This window comes from Phalacrocorax carbo, chromosome 14 (genome assembly GCF_963921805.1).
Source record: "Phalacrocorax carbo chromosome 14, bPhaCar2.1, whole genome shotgun sequence".
Taxonomy (NCBI): domain Eukaryota; kingdom Metazoa; phylum Chordata; class Aves; order Suliformes; family Phalacrocoracidae; genus Phalacrocorax; species Phalacrocorax carbo.
This window is the reverse complement of record NC_087526.1, coordinates 9,553,052-9,571,925: the sequence shown is the minus strand read 5'-3', so window position 1 is coordinate 9,571,925 and position 18,874 is coordinate 9,553,052. Positions and strand designations below refer to the sequence as shown.

The window sequence follows — 18,874 nt, the reverse complement described above, 5'->3', positions numbered from 1 at the left end:
TTAAACTCGGTGCAGGGCCAGCTGGTTGGGCACGGGTAAATATCATCACATGAAGAAGTAGGAAAAGTAGCCTGGCTGGGGTGACCTTGGTGACGTTCAGGACGTGGCATTAGTTGGTGAATGGAACAAAACTGGCTGGGTTCACCCAGGTAGTATTGCACAGACATCCCCCTGTGATGTCTGTGATAATTACTTTTAAACCAAAAGGAACAGGATAGACTTCGGCTAGCGGGATTTCAGAGAAGCTGTGATAGAACTGCTACTAGGGAAATCAGAGTTTAAGCTGAGAAGATGGAGTTTAAAAGAGCTAAAAGAGCAGACAATTGGTAGGACTGGGAGCAGAAGCGATGGGCAGGAGGTCCCAGGGCAATGCCTGGGGAGCAGGCTGGGATCAGTCTTCATTAACACTGCCATTAATGACCTGGGCAGGAGAAGTGTGGCAGTGTGTGTGGGGGGCAGGACTCCAGTCTCCAGAGAGGAGCTCAGCAAGGATTGGCGTGGGTATTTGGCAAAAACAAGGCTGAGTGGGGGGTACGAGTTATGTGCACAAACACTGGGATGGGCAAGTGCCCTTTGCTGAGGTGCAGCATCACATGGGACCACAAGCCATGATCACACCGTGGCTGGGAGAAAAAGACTGTTTTTCTGGAACGGCCTTTATGTGAGACATTACTTTTTCTATGATGTCTCTTGATTAGCTCATGATGTGGCTGCCTGGGATGGCGGGTGATGCAGTGCCCTGGCCCTGACAGCCTGTACCGCTGCTCCCGGGTGCCCAAACAGGCGGTGCAGCTCAGCAGGATGGGATCCCCAGGGACCCTGTGCTGTTTTGGACAGTGATCTGTGAGGCTTTGGGGCAGCCTATTCCCAGTGAGTAGAGAGGCTGGGCACGATGACACCCATGTACTATGCCCATGTACCAGGGAAGGGGTAGGACAGGAGTGAGGGCTGGAGATGGAGGCATTCAATGCTTACAAAAGGGAGTGGGACTCATTCTGCAAATGCCTGCAGTCTGGCAGCAGGGGCCAGCAGGGCAGGGCACAAAAAGGACAAGCCAGCAGTGGTTTGAGCAGGACTATCCCACCAGAAGCAAGATGCTGGCAGTGAGCAGGAGAGCCAGGCTGCAGCCACAGGCCATGCAGGTGGCACAGGGACTCTGGTGGTGGCACCAGCTGCCCATTGGTGCTGGGTTGGGGCAGCCTAGCACCTGGCTTTTGGCAGGACATGACTTTTTGTTCTGCTCCACGAGGACCACACCGGGCACTTCTCTTCAGGTTTATTAACATTAATAGTGTTAGTCCCATGTGAAAGAAGGCACACAAACAAAATGCCTGTTGCTGTTGCTTAGCCAGGGCTGTGGCAGCAGGGCAGAAGACAGTAAAATCACCTGGAAGAGGGGGGAGCAGAGCAGGGCTGGCAGGCAGAATCACCTCACCATAGGTTTGCGCTCCCATGAGATGCCAAGCATGGGCTGCTGACTGCAGGGAACCCTTACCGCTGCCCTAAGGCAAAACTGGCACTTGTAAGGATAAATGCACTTTATGCAACGATTGCTACACACCTAGTAGATTATTAATGAACCTCGTGAGGCTGGTGATGGGGTTACTGCCATTCCACAGTGGGGTGAGTGCTAAGTATGGGGAACTGAAGGACTCTGAGATGAAGGGTTGGGCAATAGGTCCCAGCATCCCACCTCTGAGCACAGGATGGCCCATCAAGTCAGTGAATGAGGCCTCCGCAACTGGACAGAAACAGCCCCAATGGGAAGGGACTGGTTTTACTTGGTATTTGCTTTAGCTGGACTCTCGGTGTGGTGTTTCTCCAGGTAAACAATCTGGACGAGCTTTTCGGAGGGGCAAGGTGGTCTTGGACTCTGGAGGTCCTGGGGCAATGCCAGGCTCGCTGCTGGGGTTTCTTCAGTGGCATTCTGCGAATCTGAGTCTTCAGAGGAGAAACTGCTCTGGCTGGAAACCTGGAAGTACTGGGTGGCTTCTGCCTGCTTATCTGCAGGTGGACCATGCATGCTGGGGGCTGAGAGAGTTCCATGGGGCACAGTGGTGGGACAGAATGGGTCACCACCTAGAAAATGCACCCGGGCAGGCAGAGTGAAGGGGTGCCTCTCAAGGGGCTGGCTGTGCTCCTGGGCGAGAGGTCGTGCAGCCCCCAGGCAGGCGCTGCTCTTGGGTTTTGGGAGGGAGGTTTCAGCAGAGACATGGCAGTGAAAGGCATGGTCCCCCTCTGGCCTATGCCGGCATTGGGGCTGCAGGGAGCTCGGCTCTGCACCCAGCGTGGGGCCAGAAACACTGCTGGCCCGAGGCTGTTCTGGTTTCTGGGTGCTGGGCTCTGGTGGCTCCACTGACCCCTGGCCCCCCAACACAGCTGCCTCAGGGCTTGTGGTTGCTTTGCAGATTGGACCTTCCTGGCAAGAGGCTGCAGACCCTGAGCAGGGGGAGCAGAAGGCGTCGCCCTGCCCCTCAGCTTGTGCTCCCCAGGCCTCCTGCAGCTCTGCCAGCATCTCCTCCAGGATCTGCCGGGTCTCCTGGTACCTGTGTTGTGCCTCTGTCCAGGCTGCCAGCCCTTGGCTGCTCTGCATCCTGCACACCTGAGCCTTCATCTCCTGAAGCTTCTCCAGGGCAAACTCCACTGACAGCTTCTGGAAGGAGCTCTGCAGGCACTGCAGCGCCTGGCCCTCCCCACGCTTCACCCGGACTGAGCACTGCCTGCAGTCCAGCTTCGGCCCCATGATCTAGAAAAGAAGGCAAGGGTGGCTGTTTTCATGGCTGCCCAGCCAGTACTGGGTCCTGCGGGAGGAGAGCCCACGCACCCACCTTGCTGGAGAACCTGCTGAGCTCCTGCAGCAGCTCCTGCTCAGCCTGCCGCCGCTCCACCTGCCTGTAGAAGCTCATCAGCTTCGTCCGGAAAAGGGCTGCAGCCACCTGGAAGGTGTCTGCCTCAGGGAAAGCCATATCTTGGACCTCAGCTGCCTCCTGACACAGGGCCAAGCCATGCTGGTACTGAGCCTGCAGGGACAGCAGGAATGAACATGCTCCACGCTCGGGAAATGGTGCTGACCTGCTGCACTGGGGTGTGTGTGCAGGGTGAGGCTCTCTGCAGGTCAGCGCTCAGCATTGCTATCAAAGCTGTATTGGAAATGCTTCCGTGCAAGTGAGAAGAAACAAAGAGAATGGGAGTTCTCAAAATCTCTGCTCTGTTCTGTCTTGGCTCAAAATGCACTGTTCTGTCCTGAGTGGAGCCACCTTGCTTTGTCCTCCCTGCAGGGCAGGTAACTAAAAGGCCTCCATATCTAGAGGCATGGGAGGAACAAGTCCATGTCACCACATTTTTGTTGTCCAATGGACATCCAGGCTCTGCAGCCTGGCCCTGCAGGGGGCTGCGAAGGATAGAGTGCAGGATGGGTTGAGCACAGCAGCCCCAGCCCAAAGCGCACCGAGGAGCAGCACAAATGTCCCCTTCACCAGAGCAGGGCTGCCCAAAGACCCCGGCAAAGCTGGGCTTGAAAACTGTGGCTTGACCCAGCCAGCCTGCGGACACCCAGTTTTGCCCAGAAGCCTCATTCCGAAACTGGGGGATTTGGGCTGATTGTAGCAAACTTTGTAACAATGTTTGAACGTTTCTAATGTGGCATTTTCAGTTTCTGCCAAGCGCCAGGCAGGGTCTGGAGCCACCTAACACACCGCTGGCAGCAATACCTAGGGATGCATGTTACAGAAAAGACACCTTCACACATACTGTTGCCTGGACGAGGAACTCGTTAAACTGCTCGGCAGAGCCCTGGAAGCTGTTGGGGCTCCACTCCTCAGTGCCCATCTCCTGCAGCTGCGCTGCTGCCTCCCCGTCCAGCCAGCGCCCCAGCTGCAAAAGAGAGCGGGGCTGAGGGTCAGGCGGGACTGGCCGCTGGCGGCAGCGCTTCCGCAGCACCTCCCCTTCCTTCCATGACCAGGGCATCCCGACCCAGGCGTGGTTATGCACAGTCATCCCATAACGAAAATCAAAGCTGAGGCACTCCTGTTATTCTCCGGGCTTCCGTCATCATCAAAAACTGAGGAAATGTGCCCAAAATGCTCAGCCATGGGAACACCGCAGAGAAAAACTTCAACATGCTGCACCCAGAGCAGCACCCCAGGGATGCTCAACTCACCTTGCTGAACTTGGCCTGGAGTTCCTGGACCTTTCGGAGGAATTCCAGGCGCTCCAGGCAGCTGTTGGACTGGGATACCAGGTCATGAAGCTCTTCCTCCAGCTGGCTGTACAGCCGCTCAGCTGTCTCCATGCTGGTCCTGGTGGTTGGGGAGGAGAGGGGCTGTCAGTGCCGGTGTTGCCGGGCAAGCTGCGAGCTCCTCCTGAAGACGCCAGGTGAAGCACCTCTCTGGCGGGCAGCAGCCTCTCAATAGGGCAGCTCCCTGGAAGTGGGCACTGGCATGTGGCCATTTGGACAGCTAGGAGCCGAGGGAGCAGACAGGCAATGATCCAGCATGTGCAGCTGGCAAGAGCCCAGCAGATGCCCAGGTCAGGAGCCAAACAGGAGGCCTCCTCCCTGCTCACCTTCTGCATCCTCAGAGCCCATTCGGGACACACAGGCACTCCCTGGGGTGCGCTGGGGAGCAGGCTCCAGGCCCTGCATGTTAGGCATGCTGCAGCACAGCACCCTGGCCTTGCAGGTGCCCTGACACCTCCCTGTCCCATGGAGCAAGATGGATGTCAAGGAACACGGGACAGGAAGGTGTTGGCTGTCAATGTGGCCTGGCCCAGCCAAGAGAAGGGAGCAGAAGAAAGCAGTGGGATTAGTGCTGTCTGCACGCATGGACCACTGGACAAGTACAGCATGGCTGGACGAGTGCAGCATCGCTGGACGAGCACAGCTTCACCGAGGCTTGGCCCCATCTAGTGGCTTTGCCTGAGACCAGCCTGGAGGTCTTGCTGCAGGCCTTGCTGAGCAGCCCCAGAGCCTGGTCCCGGGGCAGAAAACATTCCCAGGGACCCATGCACCTTCCCCAGCTGGGATGACGCGAAATCCTGCAAAGGGCTGTCCGAGACACAAGCTCCAGGTTCGGAGGGAGTTTGCAGGGCAGGAGGGAGCACAGTGCCAGCTCCAGGCCATGCTGGAAAGAAGCTCAAGCTCATGGGAACTGGGCTTTCCCTGGGGAGGTGGTTCTGTCAGCCAGCAGAGGAGGCTGGGGGTCCTTGTCATTGGCACCCCTCTTCTGGTAAAGCACCCCCTGCCTCCTACCTGACATCGGCTGAGGCGCTGAGCCGGGCAGCCTCCCTGCGCATCCTGGCCAGCACGGCCCCCGCCTCACGCTGCACGCACACCAGCTGTGGGTCGCTCAGCACCCTCTGCATCAGCTCCTGGTGCCTCCCAATGCACACGGCCGCATCCTGCAGAAGGAGGGTCAGAGGCATGGGGCCTTACCTGGCGGCTCCGGGGCCAGCACGGGACAGGTGCCTGTGACTGCACCCTAAGGGACTAGCAAAGGGGACAGGGGACAGCCCTGCAGCCAGGAGTGCTGGTCCAGGAGAAGTTGTACTGAGTTTTGGGCAACGAGGGTGAAATGTCGCTGTGTGCTGGACTGCAGATGGGCTCTTTGGAAACGTCTACAACCTGCGGTGCTGCAGCCCCCGTTACCTGAGTCCCTGCCAGTGCATCAGCACTCCGCAGCTCCTGGATGCAGCTCTGCAGCAGCTCCGATGCCCGCCTGAGGCTGGCCATGAAGGGATGCAGTTTCTGCGGGTAGGACACACAGCGGGTCAGTGGGGCTGGGGTGGGAGGGCAGAAAGCAGGGTGGGAAGTCAGCCTGCCCACAAGGAGGAAGAGGAGCAGTGCCAGGCCAGAGCAGGGAATACTGCAGGGCACCAGGTTAAAGCCAAGAAGGAAGGGAGCGTGGAGATGGATGGGCAGCTACAGGGAGGAGCAGTCAGAAGCAGGCAGGAAGGGGTCACCCTCCTGTGCTCAAAGCTGTCCTTTTCCTTCCCCTCTCCTGGGCTTTCCTGCCTCTTTTCCAAGCCTGTGAGACACAGAAGCCACAGTGGGGATGCAGAGACACCGCGGGGAGGTGAGGCGATGGCTAATGGTGTGATAACAGACACCTGGAAGAATTGAACCCACTCGCCGTGGCAGTAGGGGAAGGTGCCGTCCAGCTCCTGAGTCAGCTGGGAGCTGTCGACGTAGCGTCCCAGAGCCTTCAGTGATGCCAGGGTCTCCACCTGCGGGGCACAGGTCTTGTGAGCACTGCAGGACTGTGCCAGGGGCCCCCCCCAGAAGCATCCTCAGGGGCAGCCTGGAGCAGGGGGCATAACCCTCTCTTTCCTAAGCAACCTGCCCTGTTAACCTGCACAGCGCAGTGGCCCCGGGAGCGCTGTGTGCTGGCAGGGCTGAGCACACCATGCAGCAGCCCCACTCAGAGCAGCTCCTGGCAGCTCCATGCTGTTCGAATGCATGGGAGATTGCCGGGACAGCAATAATCTGCCATGCAGCCAAGCTAGGTGATCAACCTCATTAATATTTCACATTATATTAATTAAACTGAGCAGCACTAAAAGAACAATAAACCCTTTCAAGTCTAGATTTATTATCCCAGTTGCTGTGTCCAGCCACTGGAGGTAATTGGGAAAGCGCTTGGCTGTCCTTGGGCATCCTTCACCTGCCTGTGCAGCCCCGTGAGCCCAAGAGCCTCACCCTGCGCCCAGGACCTGCCCCAGCAAGGCCCTGCTCTGCCTGGGGTCCCTGAGCAGGGGAACTGGGATCTCCAAGCAAGGGGATGGATGGTCCCCAAGGCAGGAAGCTCCTTTCACCCTGATTCTGCTCTTCCCATAGGAGACAACACAGGTACACGAGGATGGAGAGGGACACGCTCACCTGCACCCCAGGCAGCCTCTCACGGTGAGCAACCAGCTCCTTCTCGGACAGCAGCAGCATGGTGTGGATGCAGCCCGGCGAGACACTCTGCAGGAGGCAGGGAAGAGTCACCACAGCAAACCCCATGGTGCAGCTCCCGGGTTACCCACGGTGATGCTAGGGCTCAGTTGCCTGAGTGAGCTGAGGCCAGTGAGCTCATTACAAAGGAAAAGGCTCCCAAGCTCCCTGGCATGGGAAATGGAAACAGGTTGCTCATGCCATAACCCCATCCCCATCCACCAGCTCCCTGGCAGAAAGCACCCACGGAAAGAACCTTGTGAGCAAACCCCTTCACTTGCACTATCAATGCTTCTCTGCACCAGAAGCATTGGGGCCAGCACAGGATTTATCAGACAGGCTGCAACTTAGCCCTGAGCAGGCAGAGGCACAGGGCACTGCAGCAGGGAGGACCCCATGGCCTCCAGGACAGCACAAGGCACTCCCATGGCACTGCCTTCGCATTGGCATGGAAACCCTGCCAGGATGAATTGACCATCACTGTGGAGCCAATCTCCAGGTGAGCTCAGCTAGTGGGATGCTGAAGGGGTTTGGGGCACACCGCAGTGTTGGGTGATAGCAGGGCCAAGAAAAAGGACAGATCCTGTGGGGCTGGGAAGGGACATTCTGACCCAAACTGCCGGTCCCTCATGGCTGGCATTCGAGGAGCTGGAGAGATGCAAGTACCAAGTGTGAGTTTGGTTTGGGCGGCTGGGGCAAACGGGATCTCTGTGCCCTGCTGGGGGACGGTCTGTGCTGCTGAAGACATGCTCAGAAATTAGAGACTGATCAGCAACTTTGGGAACAAATTGGTAGTTGTTTAAGTGCTGCAAGACCTACAGGGAGTCAGGAGCCAGGACTGGCCACTGGGGAGGAAGCGGCAAGAGACACGTGGGTTTTCTACATCAGCGCATTGCAATGCAGCTGCAGGCAGCTGAGAGCTGCCTCAGTAAATCCACACCGTGATGCTTATGGGTAAAATATATAAGTGAGATAAAAACCATGGCCTCGGGCATGGTGGCATTGGGGGCTGCCAGAAAAGCTGCTGCCATCCAGAAGATTGCACCTCATGACAGCTGCCATGGAGGCTCTGAGGGACCCTTGGAGGGCAGCAGCACTTGCTCCTGGGTAGGGACCCCCTAGCATGTCCGTGGCACAGGAACACAGTGCCCAGCGTACCTGGACAGAGCGTAGGGCCGAGAACAGGACAGGGGCAGGTGGCCGCTTCCTGGCATCCACCACGACAGTGAGCCCACCATCCTTTGCTTCTCGCCTAGTAAGGGGAAATAAAGCAGGAGGCAGATTGTACTGGTTAGAAGCAGCAGGATAAGTGTGGGTCTCCCCCCCCGGCAGGACCCGCTTGAAGTCCCCTCCCATGGCTCCACACCCCTGAGCAGCAGGATGAGGGCAGGCAGGAACTGGCAGCTGCAGGCAATGGCCTCGTCCCCATGGGACGCCCCGGCCACGGGAATTGCTGGACCTTCAATAATGCATCCTCAGGGCTGGCTGCACTGGGCACTGGGGACAGCGAACACAGTGGGGACCACGCAGAATGTCCACAAAGCAGGATGTGCAGGATGCTGGGCATACACCCTGGCTTGGTCGGGGCACTGCCTGGGACCCCCAAGCTGGGAAGCAGCTGGGGGGATCCCTGGCAGGTCCTCCTGGCCCTTACCTGGGGAGGGAGCAGAGGTAGAGGATGAGCCTTGCCAACTCAGTGGCCGAGCACCACGTGGTCCCCCAGGCGCTGCCGCTGGTCGTCACCTGGAGGAGGGCCCTGCCCATCCTGTCCGAGCTCCCTGTGTGGAAAGGTGCAAGTCACCCCTCCAGCAGCCACCCGCCAGCTGCAAACTCCAGCTATTAGCAACACCCCAGGAGGGGCCAGGGCTCCCATTGGCCTCACTGCTGCTCGCCAAGCAGTAATGGCTGCTGAGGGGTGCAGGAGCAGGCTCTGCCCCAGCTCGGCTTGGCGGGCTCAGCCAGGTTAATACTGTGCAGCTGTGGTGGCGCAGCGGCCACCCCAGTGCCACTCCCATGCAGCCTCCCCTGGCCCCTCTGGACTGGCAACACCAGCCCACGAGGGCACTCAGCACGAACTCAGCTGCTGGGGGCATTTTTCTTGAAAAAGATGGGTTTTGTCACTGTTTTTCGGCTCTTGGGAAAAGGAAGAAGCCAAACGTTTAGTGTTTGGCAGCAACAGGCTGAACGGCTTCATTGGTGAGGAATGGTGTGGGAGGGCTCGGTGCAGCTGGGAACTGGGGCAGCTGCTCAGAGCAGACTGCTTGTTTTTATGTTTTAAATTTTTTTTGCCCAGCTGAAAATAAATTTTCTGTGTGGCAGCTTTCTGGTCTCCAGGAAAGCCCTGAAACCTTCCTCCAGAAAACCCTCTCCAGCAGCACAGCATTTTCCCTCTGGAGGCTTCTCCCAGCATCTCCAGAGGGTTTCATGGTGCCAGAGGTACCTGGCAGGCACACGATGCCTGAGTGCAGCAGTCTGGCATGCAGATCCTGCCAGGCCGGTGGCTCCCGGCCGGGGATGCCAGTGCTGGGCACAGAGGGACCGTTCTTGCAGCCAGTGCTTTCCAGGGATCGTTCTTCCACAGGAGCAGCAGCTGCATCTGTACCTGCCCATGGGGACAGAGGAGAGAGGAGCTGGCAATGCACAACAAGGCAGAGAAATGCAAAAGCGCCCGCAGAGCCCAGGCAGGCACCGCAGCCCTGCTCAGATTATACCTTTTCCAGCTGGCTTGGCTCTGCCCATCCTGGGCGAGTAAATGGCAGACATCTTCTTCCAGGCCCCTTCATGCTGGCTGGTGGCTCTTTCGTCCCCAGGGGCTGCCCCGAACCGTGGGCCCTTCAGGAAGGAGAACCTGTGGCCGGAGCCCAGGGGGAGCCGGGGGCTGCCCTGCTGCGGCAATGCCTCTGCCTGCACCCCGGGACTCGTTCTGCGGGGACGGCGGGTGAGGAGCGTGGGGCTGCCAGCCCCCCTCCCATGCTGCGTGGGGGTCTCACAGGGAATAGCAGGGGGTGGCTCGGGGCTGGGGCCATCCGGCTCCTCCAGGATGGCTGCCATCAGCCCAGGGCCAAAGCTCACTGGGTTCTGTAGTGCGGCCAGGTAGGAGTCACGGTGGCGGCACCGTGGGCCGTGTGGCCCTGGCTCCAGGCTCAGCTTCCTCCTGAGGCACGGGGTGCAGGGACCTTCCTCTGAGCTTGGAGGCCCTCCGCAGGGCCAGGCATCTGCCCCCGGTCCCCCATTCACCATGGGGATCGTCGCCTCAGCCCTGGCCCCCATCGGCCCCGCCGGGCAGGCAGGTGGCAGGGACCTGGCCAGGAGGTCCAGCTGCTCCTGGGAGACCTCCAGCAGTTTCACATACTCCCCCTCCAGGTTCTGGCTGACGATCTCGCAGAGGCTGGGCACGGCCAGCATGGTTGGCTTCTTCTGCAGCCCCGCCTGGTCCACCTTGATCAGTCCCGGGTATCTTCCCTGGCTCAATTTCCGAGAGGTGAACTTGCACCCTGGGACCGTGCCCGCAACGTTGCCATAGGGCACCGGAGCGTCTGCCGTGCTGTGGGGTGCAGGCATGCTGGGTGCTGCCAGCTCAGCTGCAGGTTCAGGAGCGGAGCCATACTGGGCCCCTGTGGGTGCACCATCATCTCCAGTCTTGGGCTTATTGATGAACTCTGGTGTGGCGATCTTGCTCCATGGCAGCGGGGTGATGCCGTTCTGGGTGGCCACCAAGCAGGTGTGCAGGGGGGCTCTGGTCTGGTCACCATTTATCTCCTCCAGCCACTCATTGGTAAAGAGCAGTGCGTAGGCAGCCTCGGGGATGGGTGTCTTCTCCACCGTGCACAGGTCGCGGGAGAGGTGCTTGACGGTGATGCGTGCTGAGTGCTCCTCACAGGGCTCCGCTTGCAGGTAGAAGTCCCCGGGGCGCAGCAGGAGGGGGTTGAGTGGTGCAAGGTGAACAACCACTTTCTCGTGAAGACACAAGGGCCAGCCTTCATGGAGAAAGATGCAGTTAAAGTAGGGAGCCTGGGAGGGAGGAAGAACACAGAGCATGAGTGAGGGTCCCCACCAGCTCAGTACCCTCCCAGCTGGCCCTGCATGCTCTCACTGCTCAGCTCTGCACTTCCTATGATGGGGACTGAAGAGCCCGGTGACTCGGCGGGATGCCCCTGAGCCAAGCCACAGCAGGGTCCTGCAAGCACAACCTAAGCCTGTGGCCATTCCCGGGGTGCTGAGTGCTCCCCATGTGCTAACAGAGGGGAAACCCCCACTGGAGTCTCTGCAGGGGCAAGACAGGGTGACCCGTGAGTCTTCCCCCCTTATCTCAGGGACTGCATGTGCCAGGCTCTGTGCTGGATCTATCCCGGGAAGCTGGGTACACCACAGTCCCTTCTGTGGGGAAGACACAGCGACAGGGAAGGGGGCATGCAGAGGGGGACCCTGCAGCCTGGAGCAGGGCTTGGCCACACAAGGTGTCACGCTATAGGGCAAAACCCCCATGGTCAGGAGCGGGGCGCAGAGCACTGCAGCACGGGGGGCATGCGGGCTTACGCAGGCTGCCTGCCGCACATGCTCGAAGAGGCGCTTGGCTGGGATGAGGAACTGGAGCAGGCAGCAGAGTCCATCTCCCCGGTAGCTGGTCTCCAGCAGCCGAAACACTTGGCCCAGGACTGTGGGGGCTGTGGCTTCAAATGGGGGGTAGAGGGCCTGAAGGGCACTCTGCACCGCCGTGTCCAGCGACCCAGTGTCCTGCAGGAGAAAAGCATTGCTGGTGAGGAGAGTGGCCCCAGCACAGGACGCTGCCAACCCCCACAGAGCCTCTGCCCACCATCCTGCACTGCACCGCTGCATTGTGCCTCCGCTGGGTCCCTGGTACGCCCACGCTGGTAATGCTGCCAAGCTTGGGGGGCTCCAAACCTTCCTGGCCTGGAAACTGGGGAAGAACTGGGTGTAGAGCACCCCAAGCACCACGTGGCCTGGGGACAGGAGCACAGCTGGGTCTGGTTCCCAGCACTGGGCTGTGGCTTAAGGAGCCTGAGATGAGCCCCAAGCACAGCCTGCCAGGTCGGAATGCTGGCTATGTGGAGGTGGAGGAGCCGCAGCAGCCAAGGGGTTAAGCCAAGCCAGACACTGACCGTGGGGATGTGCCAGGCTCAGCAGCTTGCTGTAGGAATGTAGCTGATAGGAGGAAGGACAAACATCTGAAGATGGATAGGGTGTTTTTGTTCAGACTCATCACTGAATTTGCTGAAATCAAAATTAGTCCTCAGAGCATTTTCTGGGAAGTGCTCTGCTGGGTTACAGCCCCCTTCCCTGCACTGCTTCCAGACGGGGGCAAGGATGCTGGTTTCATGCCACACTTAAACTGGCAGTTCTGAGCTTGCTCTCCCAGCTTTGTGGGAGATGTTGGCTGTGCAGACCCAGCTGGTGAAGTGGGTACACAGAGGGAAGCCATCAGACAGCTCCCGTTAAATCCCAGCCGTGTTACAGGCAGTGCGGGGGTGACTACAGACATGGCTGCCAAAAGGAGTCCATCAGTGAGTGGGAAAGACAGGCTTCTCCAATTCCTTGGGGAGTATATCTGCAGGAGAGGCTCAAATAAAAAAGAAATCAGACTGGGGCCAGCATCTGGGAAGTGGGTGGGCAAACAGCACCTTTTCTACTGGAAAGGGTGCTGTTGCAGGAGAGAGACAGGTTCCTGTGTGGTGCAGGGTCAGGCCCAGCCTAGCTGGCTGGGGATCAGCTGCTCTGCTGCAGAGTCTCATCTCTGCCCATCACCCAGGGCTAGGCTCCAGATTTAACTGCAGAGGGACCCCAGTACCGCAGGCAGCCGGTGGGAGCTGCCACAAAAATGAGCATCCTCCCAGCAGCAGGGACAGTGGCCAGGTCCTGCACGTTGGGCAGCCACAGCTTGCTGTCGTCCCTGTGCTACTGTGTGGGCACCTGGGAAGTCAGGTGGGATTAGCTGAAGGTGGGCATTAGTTTCAGGCAGCTGAAACTGGCCTGGGAGCCCATACAGAGACAAAGTGGCCTCAGTTAATTCAGCTTAATTAGCTTTAATGCACGTTAGCTAAAGCACTTTGCAGTCACACTTGGTTAATTCTCCTTGACTTTTTCTCTGTATCTCCACACAAAGATGTCCTGCCCTTGGGCCTGGCAGGAGAAGCCATGGGGCCTGGGCAGAGCAGGAGGAGAGCAAGTCCTTTCTTGGTGCCATGATCTGCAATAGGTTATCCTGCCAGGCTTTCTGCACACCAGCTGTTGGATCACTGGTCTTCTCACACTTGGTCTTACTTTGTAAAATTCCTAGGAGGGATGGGAGACTTTGCTCTGGAAAAGCCCTGTTGCAGCGTAAAGCCCAGCTCCTCACTCTGCCTTGCTCCCAGGGGGCCCCAGCACAGCCACCCACTCCCAGGCACCGAGTCTGGCTGGGCACCCACCACCTCCTTGCCCGGCGACCACTGAGCTTGGCTCCTTCCTTGTCCCAGCATGGAGGTGGGGAGCACCATCTGTAACAGCAAAGGGGGATCCGTCCAACTCCTAATGCTGCCATGAGAGACGGGCCAGCACTGCCTGCCCTGCCTGCGCTTGCCTTCACCAGAGCTCGCTGCTCAGAGTCACCTTTGCACAGCCCTGGCACATTCTGAAACTGGCTCTTTTGAAACCGAACTAAACTCTTACTGGCCAAGCTCATGTGGCACTGATAAAAAAGCAAAAGAAAACAGAAAGAGAAGCCAGCTCCCCCGAGATCAGGGCTGCTGGGGTTCAGCTCCAGGAAGGCTGCATCACGGGGTGATAAGCAGCCCCAAACCTAGCCATTACCCGGCTCAGCCGTGCTGCTGGGGAGGGCTCTGAGGGTCAGGCGCACAGACCACAGTCCGACGGGGCCAAGGCACAGGCTTCCAACAGCCCCATCCCACAGCCACCATCTCTGGCAACACTGTCCCTCCAAATCCCAGAGCAGCCTCCCCTGGCTGTGGCACCCACAGCCTGGCTCCCTGGCCTTGCCCAGTCCCGCACTTTGGAGGCTGGGGAGAAACGCCCAGAGTTTGGGTAAACTGGCTTGGATAATCTTGGGGTGTCTGAGTGGGGGAGACAACCCTGCCGCAGAGGGAAAAAGGAAAATCTTCCAAATCACCACCAAAACCCCACAGCAAAGTGACGCGCCAGAGGATGGATCGGCTGAATAAACAAAGCCGCTCCCCTGTCAATGGAATAAAAACGCCCAGGACTTCATCCAGCAGCGGGAACAGTGTGAGCCAACGTCGGGGGAGAAGTACTGACTGATGGAGGCACCAGACGCTGCCTGTGTTGCGCTGGGGAACATTTTGGCCTGGAATGACTAAAAATGTTTTCACTGAGTGTCACAAATCACTTCATCACTGCGAGAGGATTTTGGGGTAAGCATGGTGCAGTGGCTCCGCGTTCATGGGAGAAGCTGAGGCCAGGCCTACCGGGGAGCTGTTAGAAATCCAAAAGCAACCAATTAGCCCACGTCCCTCCGCCAGCTGCGAGGGAGTGCAGAACTGAAACAAAAGGCATTAGGGACCATAAGGAGATTTACATTTGCAAAGCTATTTCCATTTTAATAAGCCAAAGTGCTGTTAAATAGAGATTGATATTTCTCCCCAAATACCCATATTTTTAAAGTGGTGTACACCAACACCACGAGCTGGGCTTTGGTGTTTTGGTGCTGTAAAGTTGTTTTATTTGTACCCAAAGCCACAGGGTGACTCAGCTCCATCTCCTTTCTCCCTCCTGCTCAGGAAGGTGGAAGGTTTGAGTGCCGGGACCAGCCTTGAATAACAATTCCTCTCCCTCTCCTGCAGCTCTGGCTGTCAGCAGCTTTGGCAGGGCATGAAGCAAACGCTAACAAACAGCCCCAGCCCAGCAGAGCGGGATGCCAGCGCTCAGCACAGCATCGCCCAGGAGCCCGGGGCAACGGTGGGTGGCACTGCAGTGAGAAACGAGGTGGCCAGCCTGGGGATGGATCCGCCGAGCATCCCATCCCTGCACGCCTGGCATAGTTCACGCAGCAGCACCCACTTGCTGAACCCCATCCCGCTGCCAAACTTTGCACAGAAGTTTTAGCATCGTGGGCCGTGGCCCCGCATGCACCCACCCGAGCGGCCGACGGCCACCTCCGCCTTCGCCCCCGACCTCCGCCTTCGCCATCAATGCCCACCCCGTGCTCGGGAGGGCCGGGGGCGCGGGGGCCCGCAGGTGCTCGCAGGGGGTCAGCAGCGAGCGGGGAAGGTCAGCAGAAAGGACAGGAAAGTAGAAGGAATTACCATGTTTACTGGGAAGTGGCAGAGGGGCCGGGGGGGCCCCGCGGCACCAACCGTCCCGTCCCTCTTCCTTCCTGGGGGGAGCGCTGCCCCACCGCCCCGGTTCTCCCGCCCGTCCGCGGGCGGCTCGTCCCCGGCTGCCGGCGCCTCCCGGAGCTGCGGGCGGGGGCGGGCAGCCCCGGCCCCCTCGGCCCCGGCCCGGCTCCCTCCGCCCGCAGCGCCTCTTCTGAGGAGAAAAAAGAAAAAAAAAAAAGATGGAAAAAGAAAAGGCAAAGAAAGAGCGAGAGCGAGCGGCGGGGCGGGCCGGGGGAGGGGGATGGCGGGGGGCGGCTCGGGGAGCGCCCGGCTCCGCCGCTGCGAGCGCCGCCGGGCCGGGGGCGGCCGCTGCTCTGTGCCCGCTGCAGGGACCGGAGGGGACCGGGCCGGGCCGGACCGGACCGGGCCGGGGGCAGCGCCCGCCGTGGGGTCCCGAGGCGGCGGCTTCTCCCGTGGAGCTCCCCCCGTCTCCCACGCCGGGTGCCCCCGGGGCAGGGGCGGGGGCGGCGCTGGCTCCGTCCCCCCGGGGGAACTGGGGAGAAGGGGGAGTATGTGTGCCTGTCTGTCTGTGTTGTGTGTGCAAGATCCCCGGATAAAAAAGCCCAGCGGGGGGCGGCAGGAGGGCGGCAGCCCCCGGCGGGTCCTCCCCGGCCCTGCCGCACCGTGCCGGGCTGGGTCGCCTCGCCGCCCCGCTGGAGCAGCTCCCGCTCCCGGCTCGGGGGATGCTTCACAGCAAAGGCAAAGTGTGTAAAAGTGCATGTGCGGGCACCCAGTCCGCATGTGCATGTGGGTGCATACATGCAGGCAGGTAGTATTTGTGGCAGTTTCCCTCTGTTTAAATAAATACAGGCCAGTATTGGTACGAACCAGAAGCACTCAGCACAGCTCCCAGTTCTTCTTTCTGAATTGGCCTAAAAACGCAACAGAAGGAAATTGCCTCTTACAGCTCTTCGGGATGTTTCAACAATTGAAAGTACCTACTTGAAGGCAGAATTGTGTGATTTAAGCAATCAGAAGTCGTACAAAAACAATTGGCATAAAAGCCAAAGCCCCGGATTTGGTACATCCTAACACAAACCACTGCTGCTCAGCGCAGGTCTTCAATCCCCAAGCACAGCATCCAGCACTCTCGGACCCTCTGGTCCCAGCTCAGGCTGAGGTCGTTTCCACTGTCATGTTTGTGGGCACACATTCAGGGATGAGGGCAGGGCTGGGACAAGGGACAGGACCAGGGATGGGTGGGATGGCCACAGCATGGGCTGCAAGCCACTGGGGTAGTCTTGATAATGAACATTTGTCCAGGGATTAGCGAGCAGCCAAAGGACATGCTGTGAAAACAAGCTGAGACAGGAGGAGGTACAGCTGGGTTGCTGGCTTGTTTGGAGGGAGGACTTTGCGCTTGCTTCCCATTTCCTTGTGAGCTAGTGAGAGCCCTTTCGTCGCCAGTACAGATCACGAGTGCTGCAAGGGCTCAGGCACTGGCGGTTGTGCTGAGCGGACAGAGGCCTGGCCGTGGAGAGCAGGGCTGGAGCACTCCACTGCAGCCACCATGTAGCTCCAGACCTGCAGGCACTGCCACAGCAACATGTAGGGCTAACCCTCGGCTCAAACCCTGTTCAAGCCATCTGCCTGGGATCCTTAATGCAAATCAGGGCCCGCTGGGTGAGCTCCTCCCTTCCCCACCAGCAGCCAATTGCTCCTTTAATTGCATTAGTTCACATACTCTGCTTCAGCCTTTTTATAGTTTCCCTGAGCACAAGGGGAGTATGAGCTCATGCTCTGACCTTCTGTAATTGCCTGGTTACCTCTGAAATGAGCCCAAGAACTTACTTTGGTTCATAGACCTTCTGAAAGGCACTGGGGCCGGGCAAGGAGGGAGGTAGTGTGGCTGACCCGGTGCCACACCAGTGGGTAGGATCCCTCTGTGGCACTGGCACTACTGAGTAGCAGGGGAAGGATGTGAAGCTGAGCCCAGTGGGACCCTGGCACCCTGGAGTGCCTGAGGGCGGCAGCTCCCAGCCTGGACCCTGGGGTGCTTTTATCAGCAGTGCTAAACTAGCCCACCCTACAAATGCACCCAGCATGGCTGTATCTAGCCCTACGTCCCTGTAGCACCCCAAAGCAGCTCCCTGTGCCCTCCCACCGCAAGGCTTAGAGGTGGGGAGTGGGGGTGCTGTGGACCAAGCCTGCCCGGCAAAGGGCAGAGTTCCTGGGCGCCTCCCGGGTGCTCCTGCTGGCCCAGGGCCCCTGACCCCATGAGCTCACCCTCTTCTTTTGCTCCCTTCTCCATGTCCTGTTTGTCCCAAGCAGCTGCTGGGACTGGCTGCATGTGGCCTCCTGCCCTGCCCCTCTGCCGGCACAGAGCCACCATTCAGATTCCCCCCAGGCTCTGCTCGAGGTCACCATTCCTGCATTTTTATTTTTACTTTTCTGCAAAATCATCCCCCTTGGCTCTCTGCGGCCCCTTTTGTCTCCCATGAGGCTCCCAGACCTCGCGTCACGAGCTGGCGTGCTGCAAGAGGAGCCTGCCTGTCTGGGGGTGATGGCAGCTCTCAGCGGGTGGAGAAGATGCTCTGGCTGCAGTAGTGGTCCCTGGGGGACCTCTGCGATGTCACCAGGATGTTAGGGTGGAGGAAAAGTGAGGGTGGTGAACCTGGCATTAGGGACGGTCTCTAGGGCTGGGCTCCTTCTGGGACCCTTATTGCTTGTGGCTGTGTCCCTGCATCCAGGGTCTTTGTCTGCCTGGTGCAGCTGCTCACCGTGCCCTGCAGGGCTCCTGCTTTTTTAGCTCTCATGTCCCTGGGTGTTCCTGGCTGCCTGTTTTTAATGCAGTGGTCAGGACTGGCATCAGCAGTGACCCCACGCTGGCAGAGGGACCTCCCAGCCCCAGAAACAGCTGAAGCCAGGTCATGTCGATACTGCAGCTGGGAAAACAACAGCGGAGGAATCCCCATGTATCCCCGGCTGTATTTTTAGATGCTTCTGGATCAAAGGTTGTCAGGGACTTGCAGGTGACCATGGGCAGTGTCAGGCTGGCAGCAATCCTGCACACGTGGGAGCGGGCAGGAGCCACAGCTCTCCCGCATCTTGATGCTGACAGCCAGGTTGCTCTTGCTCTTCTTGCCATATCCCCCGGTTTTTCCCCTGTGTTTCCCCAGCAGAGTGTTTGCCAGCCCACAGCTGCAAGTGAAAGCCTGATGAGCGGCAGCAGCGACACCTCTGGCACCAGCACACCCTGCCCCAGCCCTGGGGAATTCCCAGGGTGGTTGTGGCACCAAGGAAAATGGATGCGGCCGGATTTCCTTGCAGAAGGCAAGTATGTCTGTGTGTTCTTGCTGGCAGCCCAAGGAGTAATAACACCCGCTGCACCGCCCTACATCTGCCAAAGGCCATCCTGGAGACAGCTGGGGTGCAGCCAGCCCTTGCTGGGTGCTCACCTGGGAAGTGGCTTGGTGTGGCAGTGAGCCCAGCAAAACCCAAGCTGGTGGCTGCTGGGGATAGAGCAGAGCCACAGTGACAGCCCACAGTCCCCCTGGGGAGCCCCAGCATGCAATTGCAGGGTGGTTTTGGCTATTGCATCACTCAAGACATGTGGAAAGAGCGGTGGGCAGGATTGGGAACCGCCTGCACGTGC

At 59.0% G+C, this 18,874-nt stretch overlaps 1 protein-coding gene and 1 long non-coding RNA gene across 8 annotated transcripts in view; one reads left to right on the top strand and one right to left on the bottom strand.

The window, feature by feature from the left end:
- The window catches only part of LOC135315728 (uncharacterized), a 31,497-nt gene extending 15,378 nt beyond the window's left edge, over positions 1-16,119 (top strand). Inside the window, exons 2-4 of one of the 5 annotated variants that reach the window (XR_010375221.1) lie at positions 2,409-5,765; positions 6,833-14,316; positions 14,746-16,119. This is a non-coding gene — a long non-coding RNA (uncharacterized LOC135315728). Of the gene's footprint in view, positions 1-1,739; positions 1,826-2,408; positions 5,770-6,022; positions 6,072-6,832 lie in introns of those variants that run through there. The other 4 variants (XR_010375224.1, XR_010375222.1, XR_010375223.1 and 1 more) reach the window with 4 other exon arrangements.
- KIAA1755 (KIAA1755 ortholog) lies at positions 1,260-15,291 on the bottom strand. Of its 3 annotated transcripts, none has more exons than XM_064465596.1 (14): positions 15,208-15,291; positions 11,468-11,665; positions 9,643-10,942; positions 9,372-9,533; positions 8,586-8,709; positions 8,090-8,183; positions 6,875-6,961; positions 6,106-6,222; positions 5,645-5,743; positions 5,249-5,397; positions 4,160-4,298; positions 3,751-3,873; positions 2,829-3,020; positions 1,260-2,746 (listed from the first exon to the last, which is right to left on the bottom strand). In XM_064465596.1, exons 1-14 carry the CDS (start codon positions 15,208-15,210, stop codon positions 1,778-1,780), a joined length of 3,756 nt encoding a protein of 1,251 aa, XP_064321666.1. In that variant the 5' UTR covers positions 15,211-15,291; the 3' UTR covers positions 1,260-1,777. The 3 variants fall into 3 exon arrangements, with proteins under 3 accessions (XP_064321666.1, XP_064321667.1, XP_064321665.1); XM_064465597.1 differs by lacking the exon at positions 15,208-15,291 and adding an exon at positions 11,745-11,827; XM_064465595.1 differs by lacking the exon at positions 15,208-15,291 and having other exon boundaries at positions 11,468-11,814.
- Positions 16,120-18,874: the final 2,755 nt, after the last annotated feature.

Coding starts and splice junctions, on each gene's coding strand:
- KIAA1755 (XM_064465595.1), bottom strand. CDS start 11,767: ATGCAGCGGTGCAGTGCAGGATGGTGGGCAGAGGCTCTGTGGGGGTTG. Junction 9,534..9,642: donor AGCCAAGCCAGCTGGAAAAG/GTATAATCTGAG, acceptor CCCCATGGGCAG/GTACAGATGCAGCTGCTGCT. Junction 8,184..8,585: donor TACCTCTGCTCCCTCCCCAG/GTAAGGGCCAGG, acceptor TCCCCTTACTAG/GCGAGAAGCAAAGGATGGTG.